Source organism: Chinchilla lanigera, unplaced genomic scaffold (assembly GCF_000276665.1).
Source record: "Chinchilla lanigera isolate Chin_1 unplaced genomic scaffold, ChiLan1.0 scaffold00120, whole genome shotgun sequence".
NCBI lineage: Eukaryota > Metazoa > Chordata > Mammalia > Rodentia > Chinchillidae > Chinchilla > Chinchilla lanigera.
The window spans coordinates 1,159,865-1,184,406 of NW_004955521.1; the positions used below are offsets into that span (position 1 = coordinate 1,159,865).

Below are 24,542 nucleotides of genomic sequence, written 5' to 3' on the forward strand. Positions count from 1 at the left end.
GCCAGCCTTAACTGCATAGCGAGGCCCTGTCTCAAAAAGACAATAAATAAATAAATAAATAAATAAATAAATAAATAAATAAAAATAAAGACTGAAGAATGAAGAGGGGAGAGTTGGAAGACACTACTCAGTTAAGCTACAGGCCAAGAACCAAAGACCTAGTCACATTCTCAAATGTACGTGAAAACCTTACTCAAATCTTGTACCACCACCGCATCCTGCGGACAGCCCCAACTGGTCCAGGACCAGCAAATACTCCTGTTTGCGGACTGCCTTCCTATCCTAAAGCTTCCTGCTTTGCTAGGTCCCTCCCCTCTTAGGTACAGCTAATGTGGGTTCTAGGTTAACACCTTCTACCTTCTTCAAATTTTAATTATTAAAAAATGCTCTTAGCTGTGGTCCAGGAGAAATATTTGTAACTGCTACCTAGCTTTGTTGCTGGTAGTTGTGGGAATTTGTCCCAGGATATGACATGGTCCTTTCATGGCTAGCATCTCAAATGACTCAAAAAATATTTTATTTCAGAGATTCCTAGATCTCTAGAGTTTTGATGTAACATCTGTCTGTGTGTGTGAGACAGAGAAAAGAAAAGAGAGAGAAAGAGATGGAGACAAAGGGAGAGAGAGAGAGATGAGGAATCTGCTCATGTGATTATGGAGGCTGAGAATCCTGTGATCTATCTGCCAGCTACAGACCCAGGGAAGCTGATGGTATAATTCAGTCTGAGTTCAAAGAGTTCAGAAGCTTTAAGATGGCAAGATGATGGTGCAAATCCCAGCAGACCCCCGTCCAAGGGAGGAGCATAAGATGAGACGTCCAGCTGCTCCAGCGAGGCAGGAAGAGGGGGCAAAGTCCTCCTTGGCAAGTTGGATAAGGCCCACCCACACTGGGGAAGTCCATCTGCTTTAGTGGGTCCACCGATTCAAATACTACTGCCATCCAGAACTCCCAACGGCCCATGCAGGAAAAGTCCACTTAAACTGACACATAAAATGAATCATTATACATGGTCTCTAACTGCTAAGATTTTATTGTACAGTTTTTGGACATTATGATAGTATGAAAATATACACATTCAGTAGAAAATGCACTTTGAATTTGATCTATTCCTGGGTCGGTGGGTGCAGTACAACCTTCTCGCCAGATGCTAGGCAAAGTCAACAAGCCTAGCCTAGTCACTCCAGGACCACAGAGTTGGCACCAGCACTCTCCCATGGACTCTGCTATGCTATGATGTTTGGTGGGTTAGTTGTATTAAATGTACTTTAAGCTCATGATATTTTCAAGTTACATGGGTTTTCAACAGTCTATAATCCCATCATAAGTCAGGGAGCATATATATACATATATATATATATATGTGTGTGTCTCATCTCACATATATACAAATATATATACACATGATTGTTATATAAGTAACAATTACATAATATATAATGTTAATTTAGCAGTCTATATGGTATATGGTAAAATATGAAGTATATCACATATGCATTCATATACGTAACCCCAAATCACATAGCTAGTAAGGTGGGGTTAGGATTCAAACCCAGTGTCTGTACTATTAGTGATTCCTGCACTCCACAAGGCTGCCCCAGCGACTCTTAGAGTGACTTGCTTAGGAGCCCTTAGGTGAACCCTGTTCCAGTGGTGTTTTCCATGGTACTGTCTCTTCTGACTTGCCCCTCCCATGCCCACCAGGCCAAGCCCTGTTCCTCCTCTCCCACCCAGGGGCATCTTCTGGTCTGGGCACTTAGTGTCCAGTCCCAAAGACAAGAGACTCTGCATTCCAGATCGTAATGTGGGGAGATTCCATTCCTGTGAGGCTGTGGCCTCCCTTAACACCTTTCTAATTTCCTTCTGCATTTTGGAGGCAGAAATATTACAACTACATTCACCATATGTGAAGACATGCATGCTAACTGCATGGCTGTAGATTGCAGTAGCTTTCAGCTATCCTATTGAAATCTTTACAATATCTGACATAAAAAATATAATACTATTATTATAAGAAAGTTTTACATAAAGTATATGAGGACTAAACAGTATTTGTTTACATTTAATACTAAATAAAGTATAATTGATTGTTTTCAATTCTTATTTCTACACATACTAACCTCAAAGTTTTTTCTGGACCTTTCTTTCCCCTTAACTGTTTGACTTCCATTTAATGAAATTTAATTTACACTTGTTATTTTTTGTTTTTTGTTTTCCTAGTCATTTAAATTTTCTTTGATAGCTACTTCCATTTTTGTGTGTGACATGATTCATGTGAAATGTTCTTAATCATTGAGCATCTTACATTTTTCTAAATGATTCTTTGAATATCCAAAGTATACTTCAGATTTTGTGACCCTCAACAAAACAAAATAAAACACAAACTGTGTGAATTATTCCTGAGTATTCAGTAGATAAAGAGTCCCCTGTGGCCTCCACATCTTCCTGTCGTCCCTGCACGAAGGCAGTGGCTGCCTAGGTGGTATCAGCCTCTTCACAAGACAGAGGTCTACGCAGGAGCTTTCGTTCTCTCTCTCTCTCTCTCTCTCTCTCTTTCTTTCTTTCTTTTTCTTTCTTCTCTCTTTCTTTCCTCCCTCCTTGTCTCTCTCTTTCTTTCTCTCTTGAGCCGCTTGAGAGTCAGCTCTCTATCCTGGATGGATTACTCAGCCAGTGGCCGTGTGGTCATGGTAGAGAGATGGGCCCTCTGCATGCATTCTGACAGCTCAGCCTAGCAGCCTGGAGTCATATCCAGTTCAAAGAGAACTGCAGAACTTCAGGTTAGGAGGCCTCACATCACAACTCTGTCTATCTGGTGTCTACTCTGCTAGTGTTGGATCCTTTTAACAAGGGTTGCTGATTGTGACACACTGAATTACTGAGGGATGGAAGACTGGAAAGTGTGCCCAGGGCACTTGACCTACTTTCCTGACAGATCACGCAGTTGGGAAGCTACATGCATGGTCAAGCATAATTGTCAACTTAACTGGCTGGGGCCCACGTTAGTAGCTCACATTTCTGGGTGTTCCCAGGCGGGTCCCGGACACCTGGCCTCAGGCTTTCTATCTGGACCTCTTTCCTGCTCTGTTTTCTGGCCACCATGAACTAAGCAGCTTTGCCCTGCCATTCTCTGTTGGCCTGATTTTCTGCCTTGGAGCCAGCTGGTCATGGACTGAACTATCTGAAAACATAAGTCAAGTAAACCTCTCCTTTAGTTGTAGGTGTTGGGTGGTTTGTCCCACCAGCAGGAAGGCTGACTAACACACTGCATACACTCATTTGTAGGGCATGAGCATGCCTGGCTTCTCCAGTTCAGTAAGGGTGGACTCAGAAAAGGCCCCTTTTAAAATTTTAAGAAATGTTTTATTAGTACATGTTTGCAGTGCATGATGGTTGCATTCATCCAGGGGAGTTGGTGCATGCACACAACACATCTTAGCCCCTTTCACTTCTCCTTCCTCCCGCTCTGCTCGCCTCCTCTCCCTTCCTCCCTCCTCCCTCTCTTGGTCCCCTTTCTGTTTACAAATTATCTCTCTCTGCTTTTTATTGTCTATCCTTTATTTTTGCTCTTTATTTATACTTTGAGTTTCTCATACAAGAAAAACCTTGTGATATTTAAGCTCATGTATCTGATTTATTTCATTTAAAATTATTTTCTCAGGGTATGTCTATTTTCCTATCAGTTACTCAAATTAATCGTTTTTTGTGGCAAAGTTGTACTCCACTGTGTATAAACACTGCATTTTCTTTATCCATTCATCTCTTGATGGACATAGAGGCCACTTCCAAGATTTAGCCTATGAGTTCTGCTGCTATACACATGGGTGTGTACACATCACTGTAATAGGCTGTCTTTAACTCTTTCAGGAAGAGACCTAGAAGGAGAGCTGGGCATAAAAGCTGGCTGAGTACATCTACTGTGGAAAAGAGGCCAGAGTAAGATGGAGAAATCTTTTTTGCTACTGAAAATGTTAAACTTGGATCAAATATATGTTAAATGAAAATGTGTGTGACTGTGGTGATGTAATACGGCCTGTGCTTCTATACTTAGCAAGAAAGTAAAACGGGGGAAGGGTGGAGATTTCAATTACTCCAGGTCAATCTGCTCCCTGTTCAAAGGGCAGTCAGAGAGGTTCCTGGTTGTCAAAGCCATTTTCCCGTTCAGCCGGAGCCCTCAGATGTCTCCCCCTTGGTCCCTTCAGTGCAGGCCATGCCAGATTCATCTGTGTACCTCAAGACCTCATTTACACTCTACAAAGTAGGAATACTACAGATGTTTGTACAACGCACAAATGAAAAGACATTCTCAGGAAAGACTGTAGCAGCTGGACTCCCAAAGTCACTTTAGTTGCAAGGGCTGGACAACATAGACTCTGTCAGACGGAACACATCAGGGACCTCCAGACAGAGGACTCCTTGTGATCTGCCAGTCGGCACAGGAATTTCTTCTCTAAAATGTACCACCAGATGACATCTCCTGCCCTTGCATTCCAATCCACTGCTCTAAAACACAGCCTTTCATGCTGTGCAAAATCCAGAACTATTCTAAGAGAACAAGAAGATATCTCAGGAAGGTGATTTATGAAAGGAGCAGTTAATGTTGAATTGCTTGATCAATCTTGCATACCTATAGCTGATAATCTGAGCAACTACTTTAAAGGTAACAACAAGTAATACAACAACCATTGTTGATTTCCCATCATCTTGTTTTGAAATTCTGTATCTTTTTATAGTTTTTATGTTGTTTTGTTTTTGTTCTTTTCTCTTTAAAATAATAGAAAGAAGAAGAAAAAAAATTCCCAGGACTGAAGAGTATGAATCTTAGCTGAATGGACCCATTAGGTGTCCAGTATCATAAATCAAAAGTGACCCACACCAAAGCACATCAACTTACATTTTCAAAATAAGAAGACTGTGCAAGCTACAAAAAAGGAAAAGCAAAATGAGTCACATGTAAAGGGTGAGGAGTCAGAATGGCTTTAATCTTTGGTAGTCAAGAGACAGTGGAGGAATGAGTCCAAATTCTGGAGGAAAATTGGTCTGAGCCTAGAATGCATCTCCAGCCAAGGCATTGATCAAATGTGGAACCAAGACAATTTGGGGCATGGAAGCTGAAGTTTGCCTTCCATGTCTACTTTCTCGGGAAGCTCTGCCTCATCAAACCAAGGGAGTAAATAAACCAAGAAAGAAGACGCACCCAGCAGTACCAGGAAGGTTGGCACAGGCGTAAGTAGCAGGTTGGTTAAGATTTGTCTGAATGAGATGCCTTAAAATGCTTTGGGGGCTGTGGGTAGAACTCAGTGGTGCAGTGTGTGATTTTTCAATTCCCAGCACTACACAACTAAAAGGAAGACAGAGTCGGGGTTGGCTAAGTGAAGCAAGTGAGCAAATGAAAAGTCACGGCAATTATTACTTTCAGCAAAAGCAAAGAGTATGTGTTGCTGACTGCATTTAATCTAAAACTGTATTGTAACTGCACTGAGAGGATGGTGATGTGAAACAGATGGATAGAGGGGTAAGAAAACTGAATCTTCTAGAATGTACGTGAAGACAAATCATCCAAAACTGGGAACTTCTTGAACATTGGTATAAAGAAAAATTAAGGACAAAACTGAAAAGAAAAGAAAACTACATCTTCAATTATCATTTAATAGAAAGTGAAATGATAGCATCTAAAACAGAGGGAGCAAAAATACCGTAGCTTTATATTTAGCATTACTATATGTTATATAGTACTATAGAGTATGAATTTTCTTATTAGAAACAGGCTTATTCATTTAAGCTTTTTCTTCCTTTCTTTAAATTTTGTATGTCTGAAAGTTCAAAGCCATCTCTTGATCATCAAATTGCACTGACTAGAAAAGTCAGTCTCCATGAAGAGGACCGCAGAAGTTTTTGCACTTGTGCTGACTTCTCAGTCAACAAGAAAACATGGTCTTCTAGGATTCCAGTCTAATGTGGAAAAAAATATGGAGCATGTGGGACAAAAATAGCTTAAATGTAGAATCACTTGGGGAATAATTTGGACTTACATAGTTAAACAAAAAAATCTCCAAAGTTATATTCGCCAGAATTACATCCAAGAACAACGTTTTATTTAGCAACTAACTGAGATGAATAGTGGCTTCAGCAGCTCTAAGCAAAGGCTCTATTCATCAAATTTAAGGACACAGGCGAAGGAAATTGATTCATTTCTGGACCTGATTGAGTTTCCACAGTTAGATGCATTGGAGGGAGACACGACCTGAATGCGCCAATTCTGTGCTCGCTGCCTGAATGTAATCCGGTCTGCAGCAGCCGCCCTCTGTCCCCCCGCCCAGCCAGGCTCTCCACGCGGAAGAGCCTCTGATCTGCAAACCATTTTTGTGATAATCAATGAAATCTTTAAGTACCTGTGATTTTCAACGGAAATGCATGTTTCTCTTAGGAGAGGCCTGTGTGTGTGAAACAGGAAACACGTGAAGAATCGGAGCACCTGATAAAAAGGAGGGTTCAGGAAGTGTCTTATTTTTAGATGTGTCCTGAATCAAAGGCCTCTTGTTGAACCAATTGTTTGCTCCTGTTCCAGGACTTACGTTCTCCTTCCTCCTCCTCATCTAATAGTCTGTGGGGAGCTTTCCTCTCCTCAGCATGTTTTCTCTGTTACTCCCATAATCCCCAGTTCAATGTCTTAAACACCTTCTGGGGTGTGAGCTCCATGGGCAGGACCAGGGCCGTCCCATTTGTTAGCGCTTGGCAAGTGCTCCTGAGAAGATGACTCGCTGTCCCTGGAACTGGGGCTTTGTTCTGGTTTTCTAGTCCAACATCTCAGAGGCTGGCTTATGTTGGTCTGCTCCATTATTCGTTAACTCATTATTTTGGGTTTTCAAGGCTTTCTCTTGGAGTCAAAAGCCCTACATGTGAGCTCCAACTTGACCTATTAGCGTAGGACCCCAGTCTACTTCAGTTCTCTGAGGGTCAATGTTTTCATCTCAAAAAACAAGGTGAACATTTTCTTCACAAGATTTTATGAGAGTAAAATGCATACACACACACCAAAATTATATCTATAATACAGTATATTATACATAACACAGTGTATATATACAAATATATATACATATATATACATATATACTCTCTGTGATAGAATCTAGCACATCATAAATACTCAATAATGTAAGATTTTTTCTGTTTACAGCTCAAGTTAGTCATGCATGGAATTTCTTGGACACAGTAATAAGGGCTTGTCAACTATTTTAATAGTTTGAAAAGACTAAGAGAATTATTATATTATTTAAAATAGTATGAACTAAAATATTAAGTGCCCTTTGGAAATGTATCAACTTATATTCATCAGCAATCTTTCTTGATGCATACAGATCTTAATTAAAAACGGGAAGATGAACTACATGTATATATAACTTGGTACCTGGAAATTCAAAGCACTGAGTTTATGAGGTGTCTTTGGTTACCTGGAACTCCAGGAGGTCCTTAATTATCACAGACTCTGGTTGGGGCCTGGCTCTCAACTCTAGATCAGAATGCACCTACAGCATTTGGGGGACTGATAATGCTTGCTCCTGGAAACCTACAGTGTGCTTGGTAATAAAACGGAACCAGTAGGGGCTGGGGATTTAGCTCAGCGGCAAAGCGCCTGCCTAGCAAGCGCAAGGTCGTGAGTTCGGTTCCCGGTACCGGAGAAAAACCAAAACCAAAAAAAAAAAAAAAAAAAAAAAAAAAAAAAACAAACGGAACCAGTATTGCAACAATAACATCATCTAGCTCAACCAAGCCATAATAATTCTGACTAAAATTTATAGCAAGTGTGGATGTCTAGTTTACGTTAAAGGATTTTATTGCTAATTGCTAAATAGTATAAAATAAATGATTTTACCACAGGCTTTTATTATTAGATGGCCAGAATCTCACCATGACATGAAATGGCTATCCCGTTCTAAAGAAAATAGAGTTATATTTTAATAGTTTGTATTTATTACAAATAAAACTTTTCAAACTTGTTATGAAAACATAAAATCCTCAGCATTCTTGTATTTTACTATTAAGATGTTTCAAGAAATTATCAGCTAGCATACTTTGGGGATATAATTGAGAGATACAAGGTCAGAGAAGGGTAACTGCTTACCAGCCTTATAAATATGCTCTAAAATCCTAAGTGTTTCATCAGATTTCACCTATTTATGACTCAATTCATTTGCGACTACTTATGGGGGAGAGATAAAAGGGGAGAGAGAGAGAGAGCACGAAAATCTTCCTGTAATATCTCCTAAGTTTTTTAATATGTAGATAATTTTTATGTTGTATTTTCAGTCAAATTTCTCATTATCTTGATGTGGGAGGGCATTATTTGCTAAAAGAGTAATTACACTTTAAGCCATTGCAACTGTGAAATCCTGCACATTTTCTTAAACTACAGATGTCTTTCGACCTGCTCCCCGTATTTGTATCTTACTCTGTTGAAAACCTTGTAAAAACCTGCTTCAAGGGAGTCTGATGTACCACAAATGTCAATGTGTCGCTTGTGCCTGTTGGGCCTGTAAAGAGACTTATTCTTCTGACACCTGTCTACAAAGATGTGATACGTATTTTAATTTCCTTTCCTAATGTCACTTTTATAATGAGACTTCATATCCTAAAGTAAATTCTTAAAATGTTGTCTACTTATTTTAACCAAAAGTATCTATTCTATTTGTTTGCTTATAATATGTAAACTAAAGATGAAAAGTTGTAGATACATTTATCACTACTTGGACATTGAAAAATATGGAAGGAAGCTGTCAGTTTTCTTTCTAAGTGTACATTTAGTGAGTTACCTCAATAACAACAATATCTAGCATTTTATAACACTTTTTCCTGATACAAATGCCCTGTATGTCAAATAATACTTAATTTTGGCCTGGGGATTTAGCTCAGCAGCACAGCAAGCATGAGGTAATGAGTTCAGTTTCTGGTACAAAAAAAAAAAACAATATTTCATTTTGTTTCTACAGTAATCCTATTAAGTGGGTGGTACAAGTCCTGTCTTGCTTTACCAATGAGGAAACTGAGTCTCAAAGGGAGTTTAACTTGTTGGAATGTGTGACCTTTCCTGCCCAGGTTTTCACTTATATGTTTTCAAGGTTCATCCACATTATATATAGCATGTATTAGTACATCATTGCTTATATGAATGATAAATTCCATTTTATTACCTATTGATCACCATTTCTTTATCTATTGATGGATATTTGGATGGTTTCCACTTTGGGTTAGTCTCAACAAAATTTCTAAGGACATTCATATACAAGTATTTGTTTGAGTACCTGCTTTCAGTTTTTGTGAATATAAACCTAGGAGTGGAGCTGCACCCACGAGGTCCTCTATATGTTTTGTTTTTGTTAAAGTTAGTAGGCATAACAGTGGTCATATGATAATTCTGTTGAATTTTCTGAGGAACTACCAAAATGTTTTCCTCAGTAGCTATGCCCTTTAATGTCTCCACCAGAAGTACAGCAGAATTTTCATTTTGCACTTCCTCGCTCTCACCAATACTGATTCACTTCAGTCACACGTGTGTTTAGTCACAGTCGCCCTTGTGGCTGCACAGCTGTACCTCCCCGAGGTTACCTGACTCCCAAACAGCTCATGTTGACCCCTTTCCATGTACCTGTGGCTGTGTGTGTATCCTCCTTGGAGAAATGTCTGTTGAAGTTCTTTGCCAAGTTCTGGATTGTTTTGCTTCATACTTCATTTAAAAAAAAATAGATTATATTTTCTTCCCTCAAATTACACATTTGCATTATGGAAAATTCTACTTTCTGGCTGCTTAGCTATGTAATTGCATAGAGAATATATAGTTTTCACATTCTTGAGGTGCTTTTATGTTGCAAAAGTCTGTGTGTGTGTGTGTAATTTATTCTTACCTCTGGATAAAAATATAAATTTCCCGTGGGTGACAGAGTCCCAGAGGTGGAGTTGATGACCTAACACGTGAAGGTCTGAGCGCACTGGTCTGTCCTTCCCAGCTGCGGTGCTTCAGGCAGGGGAGGCAGGGCGCACGCAGACTTAAGACAGTGAGCTTCATGTAACGTAGGTCTCAGGAAGAAAAGGCATTACCTAGTTTTCTGCTTTGTGTCAGAGAATAATGTGACTCCTTGCGGTGAGGTGGGAGCGAAGGGCGGAAACCAGGCACACTTCCGTGCTGGCTATTGCAGGCCTTTGGCCAGAGGGGATTTTCTTGAGTCTGACTGTCTGAGAGAGTCTTCATGCTTTTTATGCTGTGTTTTGGGTAACTATTTCCTTTTTCACTGTCTTAGTACTAAGTATAGCTTTGTCTCGGGTGAGCTATGGACAAGGATATTATACCAATTTGGAGCAACAGTCTGACGGGGCATCCGGAAGCTCCTGGAGCTGAGCGGGGTCAGAGCTGCGGTAGAAACACAGATGAGAAGACCTAGCAGGCAGGAGGGGTTTCAGAGCCAGATTCCAGGGCGGTTTCCTCCAGGAGCCCTCCTGGACAGCCTCCAGAAATTTCTGTCTTTTTTGCAAATGTTACTGAACAGTATTTGAGATACTAATTTACAGACTTTTCTCTCCCCTTATCTCTCCCTTTCACTGCCCTCCTTTTAATCAAATCACTGGCCATGGTCTGTAATTTTAGAAAAATAAAGTAGCTGATCAGAAAGCAAAAATAGACTATGCATTATTTATTTTTATGTTCTAAAAGCCTAAATGTTTAGGAACCCTCCTTGGAAGAGTCTGGGTTTGAACAAAATGTTTGGGAAGAAAGAGCTGTCTTTTCACCTGTAGACTAGAAACAAGCTTGTCCTCGCCTGAAGTAGGGGTAGGGGGTGGCTGAGGAGGACACAGAGCACAGAGGTGTATGGAAGTGCAGCTCCTGTGCATGCGGAGACAGGAGGTGGCTGTACCCTGATTTCCAGTAGAGCTGGAGGCATGAGGCTGAGGAAGGGAATGGCTAGATGGGGTGTGCAAGGTGAACTAAAGTCCCTCAAAATGTTCACATCCTAATGCTTGTACCTGTGAGCATGGTACTTTGTAGGGAGCAGCTGAAGCTGGAAATTGGTCACTTGTGTGGGGGCAAGGCAAGGCCAGTCCAAGAATGAAGAGTGCCTAAAGCAATCAAACTGCTTCAGTCCTGAAACACCTTGCCTGAGACAATTCCAGTCATTAGTTGCTAGGCAACCCTGTGTCCTGTGATACTAACTTTGTCAAATGCATAAATAAACACCCTTATGGCGGTTGGAGCAGTTCCCTTCCTTCCATCTGGAGAGAGAGGGCTCCACCTGATCTCAGCTTCCCTCTCTTATTTTTAGTTCTTCATCCTTTCACTGTCTTTCCCTGGGAACACCAAGAGCTGTGCTCGTTCATGGCAGTACTTTGCACAGCAAAAGAGACTGCAGGTGTGAGCAAGTGAAGGACCTTGAGATGAAGAGTGTCCTGGAGTCCCTGGTTGGACCCAGTGTGACCCTGAGGCCTCTTGTAGGAGAAGGTAGAGCAAAGTGAGTGGAAGGTGAAACAGAGCTCCAAAGAGGGAAGAAAAGGCCACAAGCCAAGGAATGCAAGTGGCCACTAGTTGGTGGCAGAAGCAAGAAAAGAATTCTCTAGAGGCTGCAGAAGGAATGAGCTCTGTTGACACCTGATTTCAGCCCATAAGACTCATTTAGGACTTCTGATCTCTAGGACTGTAAGATAGTGTCTTTATGGCTTTTATGCTGCGTGTTTGTGGCATGAGGGCAGTAATGCAGCCAGCAGAGGCAGGGAAGACCACAGGAGGCTGAGCAGTGGGGCTCCTCTGACCCAGATGGAGACCAGCAGCACCAGGAAGCCAGCAGAGCCCTGAGGCAATGCAGCCAGGCACAGGGAGGCACTAGTGACTGAGGACCCCTGGGCTCACATGCTCAGTGCTCTCTATGACAGGAACAGTTCACTTTCCTGTGACCGGGCCAGGTGAGGATGGAAGCTCCTTCCAAGTGAGGTGATATCTCTGTCCTCCAGGCTAAATGGCTACTTGTAATATAAATAAAGAAAATGATCATTCTTGTACATTGATCTTGGGAGCTGAAATTCCTACTCTACATAACAATGCTTTCATTTCAGTTGGAGTGGAGGACACACACTGTTTGCCACATGCTCTGTGCATGCTTATTGTAACTCATCTTCACAAGCCAATAAAGCAAGAACTCCTCCTCATCAATGTAATTTGTTCCTAAAAGTGTGCCCAGTGGTGGATTTTTGGAATGAGAACAACTATCTTTCATTATTGTACATAAAAAATTATAATGGATTCCAGGCTCATCCAAAAATTGCAATCAATTTGCTCCAAATACCACTGAACAGTTTAAATATCTCTGTAACAGTCCACTAAGGATCTCTGCATCATATAAAGCGCTAAGAAGACCAGTCATCTAATTATTAAACACATCAGTGGGTTATTTTGTGCTTGAAACACAATACTATGCAGTATTATATACCAATTACAGTTTCCTTTTATACTGAAATGAACTGTAATGAAAATGAACAACATGTGTGTATGTCACAGATACAATAAATGCCAAGAACTCGCAGTGTGGTCCTCCTGGGAGAATGGCTGCAGTCTTACAGTGTGCTTGCAACAGAGCCTAGCCCTGCCTCAGTTGTGCATCATAAGCTTTTTCTCTGTTGTGACTGTGAGAATGTCTTAAAACCTGGGTGATGATGTAACTTCTGGTCGAGCTGGGGTAGTGGAAGATAAGCTATTTATAATTATGTTGGGATAGCTGACATCAATTGTGGGGGCAAAGGTGGACATATGGTTATTTCAACTTAAAGCAGCTCTGCAAATTGGAGAATGAATTTTGGATAAAATTTTTTCAGCTTTTCTGGCAAATATTTGAAGAGTGAATATTCAGTACTTCCTGTTTTTCAGACAAGAGAAATCATGACTCAAGGAGAATATACACTTGCCCGAGGTCATGGGTACTTTCACAGTAGAGTGGGAACTCAGACTCAGGTTGGTGTGCTGCACTCTGTGGCTTTAAGAGTGATGCCAATGACTTTGGACTTGCACATCTTTTGTGAGACTCCAGAGAAACGGTTTTCACCTCACGGTCCAGGTGCAGAGGCATAGACAATCCCTCTTTCCAGCCCCTTGACTGCCACTGGGGCTGATGCTCAAGGGCCAACTTAGTCAGTCATGCTTCTTGAGGGCCTGGGTGTACACTGGGGCAGCGAGGGAGATGAACAAGTCCTGGGCCTATTTCTGAGGCCAGTAGAAAGGAAGTTGCAAATGGCAGGCCTCACTTGAACCTTGTGGAGCAGTGGTCAGTCACAGCTGTTGGCTCTTCCAGGCTGTGTTTCTGCTGCAGTGAATGGTACCTTGCCAGCCAGAGCTAGGCCCCAGCAAATGACCACAGCCCACCGCAGATGAGGAGGAGTTCAACTGGTATTTACTGCATTTTGCTTGTAACCACAATACTTTCTGTGTCTCTTTATTAGCTACCTTGGGCTGCTGTAACAAAGTATTACCAGTGAGGTGGCTTTAAAACAATAGAAATTTGTTTTCTACCGTTTAGGGGCCTAGCAACCTGAAACTAAGCAGTCAGTAAGGTTATACTCCTTCCAAAAATTCTGGGGGAATAGCAAAGGTAATCTTGGGCAACAAGAGCAAAGCAGGAAGCATTGTAACCTTGGGCTTTTGAGTTTTATTACAAAGCTACAGTGCTAAAAACAGCATGGTACTGACTGGCATGAAAATAGACATGTGGATCAATGGAAGAGAACAAGGGATGCAGAAAAACAGCCCCAGGCACATTCAGCTGTCTGATTTTTTTTTTTTTCCATCCTTTTGAGACAGGGTCTCACTATGCAGTTCAGGCTGGCCTCGAACTCACAGCAATCCCCTTGCCTCAAGCTATGTGATCTTTGACAAAGGTGCCACCAACATTTGTTGGAGGGAAGATAGCCTCTATTAAACGGTACTGGGAAAACTGGCTATCAACATGCAGAAGATTGACTCTAGACCCATATCTCTCACCATGTACTAAACTAAACTAAAAATAGATCAAAGATCTAAATGCTAAAGAAGAAACAATCTGCTGGAAGATAAAATCGGTAAAACTTTTTCAAGAGGTACAGTCATAGGTACAGTATAGGCACAGATTTTCTGAACAAAACCTTAGTTGTGCAAGAAATAACACCAAGAATCAACAAATAGGATCATATCAATTTAAAAAGCTTCTCCACAGCAAAAAAAAAAAAAACAACCAACAAAATAGAGATAACCTACAGAATGGAAAAATAATTTCCTAGCTATTCACCAGACAGGGAATTAAAATCTAGAATATGTAAAGAACTAAAAAAAAATTAGACTTCCTCAAATAAAAGACCCAGTCAAAAAGTGGGCAACTGAAATGAACAGCTGCTTCTCAGAAGAAGTACAAATGACCAATAAATACATGAAAAAAATGTTCAGCATCTCTGGTCATTAGAGAAATGCAAATTAAAACAAAATCAAAATTTCATCTTACTCCAGAAAAATGGCCATCATCAAGAAATCAAACAATAACAAATGCTGGAGAGGCTATAGGGAAAAAAAACCAAACTCTTCTGTACTGTTGGTGGGAATATGAACTTGTACAACCACTATGGAAGTTAGTATGGAGATTCCTCAAAAAACTAAAAATAGAAATTTCATTTAACCCAGGTATGGTAGGTATAGTACGTATCTTCCCAAAAGAGTTAAAGACATCGTATTGTAGTGATATATACATGCTCATGTTTATAGTAACCACATAATTCATAAATGAATCTTGGAAGCATGTCTATCAACAGATAGGTGGATAAAGGAGGTGTGGTATTTATACCACACTTTATACTGTGATTGTGCTGTAAAGGAGAAACAGGTCATTTTTAGGAAAATAGATATAGTTTGTGACCATAATGTTAAGTGAGGTAAGTTAAATCAGACATACTAGGTTAAATATCACACAGTTTCTCTTATATAAGAAACCCAAAATATAAATAAAAAACAAAATAAAAAGCAGATAATAGGAAATAGGGAGATAGATCTTTTGTCTAAAGGAAAGGGGACCAAGATGAAGAGATGGAGAGAGGAGATAGGGTGCGGAGAGATGGGGTGAAAGGAGAACAGAATGTGTTATGCACAAGTACCAACTGCCCGCAAGGTATGAGATCATTATATACCACAAACATGTGCTAAAAGCGTTCTGGGGAAGGATTCTTCCTGGTCTCTTCCAGCTTTAGTGATCCTCAATCTCTTCCTCCTTCTTCTGGCTTTCCTCCGTGTGTGTGTGTGTGTGTGTGTGTGTGTGTGTGTGTGTATGGTCTCCTTGTAAGGACAGCAGTCACTGGATTAGAGTCTACCTGTTCCAGTGTATCCCCAGTTTGAATAAGAACATCAGCAAGGCGCCTCTTTCCAAAAAAGATTACATTCCAGGGTTCCAAGCACACATGAATTTTGTGGGGACAGTATTCAATCCAGCACATTTCCCTTTTACTTCTTACTAACTCACCACTTCTGGGCTTTTTCCAAGCATGATCAGGACTCAAACATCTCCAGAATAACCACATTGGGAGAGACGTGGGTGTCATGTCTGCTAGTACGAAGTCAGACAAAGCGCTGGGCCACAGACCTGAGCTGAAATTGTGTTAACATGGCTCTTTTTATGGCACAGGAGGCAAGTCCATTTATGGTGGATTTTATGGTGAATATGGGCTAAGGGGTGGGAGGTGCTAATGGAAAACTGGAAGTGCTGATACTTCAGGTTCACGTCTGGCCATCACCACTCTCAGGAGAGGCCTTTGGAAAGGCGAAGAAATTCTTCTCCATTGCTATTTTATTTTTTTAAATCAACCTTTAAACAAATAGGGTAAATGGAATATGTAAGACTGGGACAATTTCATTTCTCAAGCTAAGGAATTTGAAAGATTCTCTCTTTAGATTTTCTTCTTAAATTGTTTATGTCAGATCCTGAATTGTGGAATCTTGTCTTAACTTTTACTTTTTTAAAAAACATGATATAATCTTGTTATTTTAAAAAGCCACATCTTTGTTAATACCACACACATGCAAATAACTATTAAACTGACAGAAGTGTTAATTAGCTTCTCTGTGGTAATCATTTCACAATGCATACATATAACAAACCATGGCTTATACATCTTAAATCTATACTGTTTTTACTTGTCAATTGTATCTCAAAAAACTGGGTGAAAGCTGCCCTACATCTAGCATGGAATGCATACCTTGTATATTATTTAGTTGTGATTTGCTGAAGGAATCTGCCAGATATCTTTGTGCAATGCGCTTCCTGTACCGATGGAGCTGTGCTCACCTTGAGAACACCCTGCCCCATCCACCTCAGTGTCCCCTGTCTCATACTGACTGCCTGGCTCACAGATAGCCCTTAAACACAGGCTTGTTGAACAGGAAAACACTATACATGAGAAAGAGAGAAATTTCGCTTCCCCTGCTAATTGGATGTGCTAATATACTTAACACTGTTTCCCTATTTTCTCTAATCTGACATATGTAGTTCCACATTTGTTCATTTTGTGGCTTTGCTATCCTCTTCTGGCACCTCTGCTAATATATTAGCCTGTGGTTCTTCTTTCCATCTAACAGACGTTGCTGTTTGAGCTCTGGAGTTCAAAAAGAGTGTGAGCTTCAGGTTAAATGCGATGTTAAGCTTCCAGATCCCAGGTACATATTCAAATGCATGGAAAGGCGATGCCTGTGAGATGACTGTGGAGTCCACACAAGAGCAGCATGCTGCCCTGCTGTCTTGTAAAAGTACACTGGTGTTTATGGTAAAGAAATAGTCTAAGGAAGCTTCTTCCCCTGAGTACAAATGTTCTTCATGAAGAAAAATTGTGGGTAACTTGTGACCCAAGTCTAGGACAAAATAGAGATCATTACAATCAGCATGCCACAATCTCAGCTCTCAACATTTAAAACTTTGGAATCAAAAATAATGACTGTTATTTCTGAGCAGGCTCCCTTGGAGCACCTCATTCTAGTCCCTTGGGAGAAACTGTTTATAGACAACTCCCGTCTGACTTTACTAGATATCTAGGCTACAGAAATATCTATTCTGCTTTTTAAATCTTTCATTTCATCCACCATCAATTTAATTTTGATGGTAGTGGTATAACCTGAACGTTTATAACATGTGCTGCATTTCAATTCGAAGATGAAGAATTGGATGATTAATTTCAGCCCTTTTTTTTCATCTGAGCCTGAAAGAAACACAAAGGAATGTTGAATGAACCATTTCTTTCCTGTCAAGCTCATAGATACTTGAATGGCCTCTGTACACCCCAAAGACCCTGGATGAGGAATAATTATGTACTGTAGTGTACTTGGCAGTAGTTCTTTGGGTAGAAAAGAAGGCCACTCACTCAAGATGCCTCATTTAAAGAGCCCATTCACACTGAGACTCTGACATCTTTTAAGAAACAACACAACTCTAGAGAATGACCATCTTATTGTTTCTTCAGTAGCAGACATCATTTTTCCCCCAGTGAAGGGAACAAACCTACAGTCTCACGCATGCTAGGCAAGTGTTCTACCACTGATCTATATCTCCAGCCCCAGAAGCTGGCACCTTTCAATTCCTACTTCTCTACTGTGCTACTATGAGGTGACTCAGTGTCTTGTTTTCTCTTTCTAAGGAACCTGCTCTCATGAACGCAAAGGATCAATCCCCAAATCACCCTGCCCAAGAGAAAAGATGCCATTAGTCAGCCAGTTCCCCACTAGCACCATTTGTCTCTGGGAGATCTTGGACAAGGCCACCTGGCCATGTGTAGATAGCTGTGTTGGACCAGGCTCCCATTCCCAGTCTAATTAACTGTGGCCAGCTGTGGCAGATTGACAACTGGTGGTCAACTTGTAACACCCAGCTGAACTGAACCAGCGTGGTGCTGGATGTGGGAGCCCCACCTGAGGATTGTTGCTGGCAGCATAAGAGGCAGAACTGGAAAGGAAGAAGAGAGGCTGTTGGGAGCTGCTGGAAGCTGTTTGGGAAGCTGTTAGAGAGCTGCTTGTTCTTTTGGGCTATTCTACTGGAGGACCTTGTCATGCTGGCTTTCCTGATGAACTCGGCTGTTCTCATCGAAAGAGAAGCTTGGTACCTCATTTTCATCGAGAATAGCTACAGTTCACTTTGGGGGAGCTCTGGTCCTCACTTTGAGCATCACTTCTGGCTCCAGAGGGGAAGATGATGCACTGCTTAGTCTCCTGGAAAAGCTTGTTGAGTTAGTTTTCCTGATGGGAACTCAGGACCTCACTGTTGCTGAGGATGGCTGTGGTACTTTTCGGGGGAGCTCTAGTTCTTACTTTGAGTGGTGCTTCCTAGCTCTAGTGCAGATCCCTCAGCCTACTACCACAGATTCTTGATCCTGCTGGCACAGACTTTCTAGTTTCCACCACTGACTTTTGGGCCTTCCCAGCACAGATCTGTGAAATAGGCCTGCATGAGACATTGTCATGGGCTCTAGGCCTCCAGTTGGACTCGTGAGAGGCATTGTCATTGGCACTAGGTCTTCAGTTGGATTCATGCAGGACATTACTGTGGGATCTAGGCTGTTGGCTAGATTCTTTGGTCTTTAGTGTGTGGACAGATTTCCTGCACTCTCTATTTGTATATCATTCTTTGGGTGACTATTATAAATAATCTTATAAAATATGTGTCCTGTACTATATTGTTCCCCTTGCAAAACCCCAAACCACAACATCAATGCACTGGTGTGATACATCTGCATGTTACATCGCTGGTAATGAACCTCTCGCAATGTAGGCCATGGACACGGCAAGTACATGGTAGTTTCCTTGCACCTGGGATTCTCTTTCTTCCAAGCAGAGAGAGGAATTCTATATTCCCTGTCACCACTCTTTCCCCTTTGCCTTCTCTGGTCTACCCCTCTCTCACTACACTCCAGCACCCTAACATCTAGCTAGGAAGGGTTTCCTTTCCCAATATATGCATTTGCTTGTTTTGATGCAGAAAGCTAGTTACTTAGTATATCTAACGAGTGAAAATTTCCTTCATTTTGCCAAAAGCTGATGTTATTTCCACTCCACATTCTACTTAGAATTCATGAAAGCCCTGTAGTTCAAAATTAATTTGATTGATTTCTCAGATTACTTGGTGGTCTGCTAGGACCAACCAAGTTCCTGGTTCTTCTCTGTGTAGATTAGATCATGTAATGTTTTAAACCATGATTACACTCAATGAGGCTCATTTAGAACACCCCAGTGCTGCTCCTGTGTGAGATATGAGTGCATCTGCCAGTCCACCTATGTGTGCTGGCATTTCCTATTACAGAGAAAATAGATAGCACACTCTGGCCGTGTGCATACAAGATCTTAATGGGAATTATGCCACAGGGAAAGCTTGAAAGAGACCATGGTGATGTAGTAATTTTATTTAAGAGAAGAAATCTTTTAATTTTCCTTCTTCTATTGGAGGAACTGTTTGTAAAGGTGTAGTTGTGTGAGTCAGAGGGCTGTGTGGCTGATACCCCCACATCAAGAAGGATTTAGTACAAACAGCTGCTAATTGGGGACATAATTAAGTTTGTAGCTATTTGTGATTGGCATTGTGAAAGAGCATAAGCTCTGAATATTATAGGTAGGCCTCTTGTGACCACTCTGTTACGACAGACAGGAGGCAAACTCAAGCTCTCTAGGTGACCAGCCCTACCCTCTGCTCCTACAGTGGTCTCTGAGCATCATCAGCCACTGGCTGGCTTTGACTCTGGGTTTTGCCTTTGATAATCCTCCATGTGGTTGAATTTGGGGCCAATTCATTTACTTGTGTGTACATTTATTCAGGTTCACATTCATTCATTCATTCATTCATTCATTCAACAGTGATTCAGTGAGTATTTGATGAAAGCTTCTTTGTGTCTAACAGCACATCAGGTTACTGAATAACGTGAAAATAAAGCTTAGTTTCTGTCTCTAGAACCTTATGATTTCATGAGAGACAAATACAGCCCATCTTTCAGAGTTTAGTAGAGTACACGGCCATTCAGAATGTCAGTGCCAAAAATGCGATCCAGGTAACATGAGCAATAGTCATTACTAGGAAGGTGAGCATAAGTGGTGGGGTTCCCAAGGGAGCAGAACTTAGGCAGAATCCTAAAATATGGGGACTTTTGGCAAGTATAGGATAGGGAAAAGGGACCTCAAACTGAAACTGAGAATAAGCAATTGATTTTTATGTATTGATCTTCTATCCTGTAACATCTGAACTTAGTTGATTCTATTTTTAAAATTTATTAGTTTTAATAGTTATTTTGTCGATTCCTTAGAGTTTTCCATGTAAGGTTATATCATTTGTGAAGGGAGACAGGAGTCAACTTGCAACCCAAAGTATGAGGGCATATGGCCAGTGGGCACTTGGAGATGACACATTAATTGGCCTGACAATACCAGTCCATATAGGGGTAGGATTGTGATTTATAACCATTTACCAGTACACATCCTATTGTTGAATCAGAGTTGAATAAGTAAACTAATGACATAATTTTGGAAGTGTCAGTCATCTTTGGAGCCAATTGCTCCCACCCTATGAAGATGAAAAGAGAAAAAAAGATAAGGTACTGGAACAATTGGCCATCTGAGTCAACAGGTCATGTATTCCCTACTGTGCCAGGTGTTAACTGGATCACTTCCAGGATACCAGAAGGTAAGAGGCATAAAACGCTAAGCTCTAAAAAGGTAATGTATATAAGATATAACATATATGCTGTGATGTATATAAGATGAAACATATATACAGCATTTTCTATGTTCTAAATATTTTTTGGTCTAACATATTGAATGCTCATAACAACATTAGAGATTTATAGAGCTCCTTGGACTACAGAAGTGTTAAACAATTTGTCTAATGTCACACAGCTACTAATTTAAGTATTGAAATCAAGTTTGAACCCAAATACCTTGACTTAGAGTTATGTCAGGGCATTTACAAGGTGTGATAAAAAAATATGGTGAATGTTAAAATATTTTTAAAAATGTATTATAATAAAAGATACATTGCCATTAATCCTTCTCTTAATACATCCCCTTGCTTCAAAGATACTTATCTGCCACAACTGGCACAGCTCTTGAAACTCCAGAGGGGGGACATGAGAGGATGAAGAAAAACAAGAGTCAAGATGCAGAAAGCTGAGGTCAGTTGGAGCCTCCTATCCGAGTGGGAGAGAAAAAACACCCAATGATTGTAGCCCTTTTATTTATACTCTCAGGAGGTTACTGTCAGTTCAAACCTCTCTGCCTAGCAACTTGTTTGCCTGGCTTGCTTCAGGCATGAGGTTTTGGTGCTGGAACAGCTTGTTCACGTGGCCTGCCTTGGGCACTCCATGTTTTCAGGGCTGACCTTGCTTTAGCCTCACATGTATGATCAATCTCCAGCTTCAGCTACTCCCCACATCTCCCCTTTTTCTGTTTTGTAGTTGCAAGTGATGGGTGGTCAGTTGAAGTTGGAGGAGCTGTGCTTGGAGAACTCTGTAGAAGACCTTCTCATTCTTGAGCCCTTTCCATTCTGAATGAACTTACTCTGTTAGGCTAATGAGTCGCAGTCCAGGGATTTTAGGTACCTGTATTCAGCAGTTAAACACTATACAGCCCATTAAACCATAACAGTAGTCAGCTACCAGTGTAGCTGGCAATTGTCAGAAAGTTTTAGTGATTTGAGAGGTTTTTTTTTTAACAGCTAACGTATTACTATGGCATTTTTTTATACATCTTGTGGCTATACTTTTTTCCTGGATGTTCAAGACCAAGTGAAGACTGTATTAATTAATGTTTTGCTATCTATCAAGGTCAATTAAGTCTGTTCAGATTTGCCTTAGAACCAAGTACAGTACCTCTTAGATCTTTAGTCAGTGTCAGCCATCTGGATGAGTAATGGCCATTGTTTGACCAAGTTGCTCTCTGTGAAAACTTTGGAGACTTTTCTCTCCTAATGACTCTCCTTAGGCACACTATACACGATTGTCTCCTTCCTCTGTGGTCCAACAATCTCCTTGATCAGAAGACCAGGGACTCATTGAATTGTAGGATGTTGCAGCTGAGGTCCTCTTATGTCCTAGGTCCTCAATGACCTCAGAGGGCTATAGCCAAAAAATTGGCTGTTCTCCTCTTTCTAGTTTTTGGTCTCCAAACCTCAGTTGTTGAACACCCAGAAGAGAAGGTTAATCACATTACATTGTAATGGGAGTAGTGAGCTTAACATTATTATTTTATCTGAATATCAAGCACTTTGAAATACAATGTAGAACCATTATTTCCTACCAACCATGGATGTTCTAGTAGTTGAGTCCTTACAGAATGTTAACAGACAACAGTTATATAGTTTTACATGGAAAATTTGAGATCAAAAGCCATACATAATATTGTAGCACGACAATCATGGGACATTTTGGTAACACATCTATAATTTCCATTTTGACATAAAAATAGCCTTTTTAGTCAATCATCGCTACTACATAAGCTTTTACCTAACTTGTTGACCTTTAATGGTATGTCACTGAAGAAATTTGTGACATTGTCTGGACTGTTTAATGTCTAGGCATCTCTAAATATAGTGGCACATACATAGCATATACATCACATAAGTTTTTGTGAGAGGCAGAGGTCTGAATATGAAAGCAAAGTCTATCACCATAAACAATCCCTTCTTGCATTTTGGAAGACCTATACATCTGAAGGCACGAATACATTTAATACACCATGAGATTAATAACAATTATCACAGCCATATGGAATTTTTTTTTTAAATTTACTTTTGTACCAAAGCATTTTTAAATCATAAAACCTTATTGTCTCATTTTTAGAAAACTTAATCTTTTGATGAAAATCAATGTAAACTTATCATAATAATATATTTTTAATAACATTTGTTGGGGTGTTTCCCATAAAGCTATGGAGATCATTGGGGCTTCCTATTAATGAACAAAGGCTGGGATATAATTCATCCCAGGCAGATGCTCCTTTATTCACCAAAAGGAGCTCTGACCAATAATCTTCTAAGCCCAAAGGGTCTCCATTTAGTTACCTTAACAAAGTTTTGATGATCTATGAGAAAACCAATTTTATATCACTTTGACCACCTGGCAGTGCAGGTGAAACCTATGAACAAATGATCCAAAAATGTAAATGAAAAAGAAAAAAAAATTGTTGCGCTCAAGTAAAAAACTGTTTATAGATAGGACAAACAGGCAATTGAATAAATATACAGATGATCTTCTTACAATATAAAAGTGCACCATTCACACCATAGTGTGTGAATTTTGTAAGGAAGGATTCCTCTTTTAGTCTTTGTAATTGAATTTTGAGCATATGGTGAGCACACTTAACAATGCCTTGACTTTGAGGAATTGCCATAGTAAGGGAAATGTGAAAAGTTTTACAAAACATTTGCAAGGCAGCACTTGTATAAGCCTGGCCATTGTCAGTCTTAAGTGCCCATGGGTAGCTAAGGGTACTAAAAGGCATCCAAGCAATTAGGAAGATGTTTAGGTGCTTCACTATTGTGGGCAGAAGCAAAAATAAATCCTGAGGAAGTATCCACTGAAATGTGGACCCAGCATAGCGAGCTAAACTCAGGAATGTGAGTAACATCCATTTGTCAGAGATGATTGGAGTGAAACCCTCAGGAGTTAACCTCCATAGGGAGTGAGAGAAGCTGTATTATGCATGAGGAAGATTGTTTAACAATTTGTTGAGCCTGTTCCAAGGTTAAAAGGAACTGTTTGTGCAAGGCAAAAGAGTTCTGATGGAAGGTGGCACAGGAGGCAGAAGCCTGTTAAATGGCATCTGAGAGAGCAACAGTGACAGTATCCAGCAATCTGTCTATTGAAAAGCATTTCCCTCAGTGAGGCCCCAGTAATTGGGAATGGGAACATAAATGACCAATAAAACAGGGAACATGGTGTGACTGAATTGCAATTTGGAGAGTGAAATAAATGAAAAAGATCTTTTTGACCCGTGTGAATAGTGGCAGTTTTGATATGGGGCACCACACCACAAACATAAGCACTATCTGAAAAGAGGTTAGTGGGAGTGAATGAATGATCTTGCAAGGCCCATATGGCAGCCTGAAATTCAGTCTTTTGTGCAGAGGAAAACCCATATCCTGTATTTGGGAAGAGGAGGCCATTACATAACCTCCTCTGCCCAAAGAGGACCCATCCATAAAAACAGAGACACTTCCTGCTATGAGAATTGAGCTTATTTTTGAAGGGAAGACAAAGGGTTGAGGGAAGCAAATTGAATTAATTTTTCTGTAGGATAATGACCATCAACAACAACAGGGAAGTTAGCCAATGCAGATTGCCAAGACGACAAAAAGTGCCATAGCTATTGTTGTGGAAAGAACAAAAGGGAACAACGATAGTTTGCAACTCATGCCCAAAGAGCTGAATACATTTGCCCATGCATGACCAGTTCTGCCACAACATCATAAAAGGGAGTAATGGTTTTATGTGGAGCAGGGCATATGCTGAGTTGGGAAACTAATGAAAAACATTGGTGAAGA

General features: G+C 40.5%; 1 protein-coding gene across 1 annotated transcript in view; it reads left to right on the forward strand.

Annotated features, from left to right (window-relative positions):
• The window catches only part of LOC106147126 (nascent polypeptide-associated complex subunit alpha, muscle-specific form-like), a gene marked incomplete at its 3' end in the record, with an annotated part of 53,634 nt that overhangs the window by 15,009 nt on the left and 14,083 nt on the right, over positions 1-24,542 (forward strand). Inside the window, 1 exon segment of the mRNA XM_013507078.1 lies at positions 11,307-11,482. Within this exon segment, the coding sequence (XP_013362532.1) occupies positions 11,307-11,482 (176 nt within the window).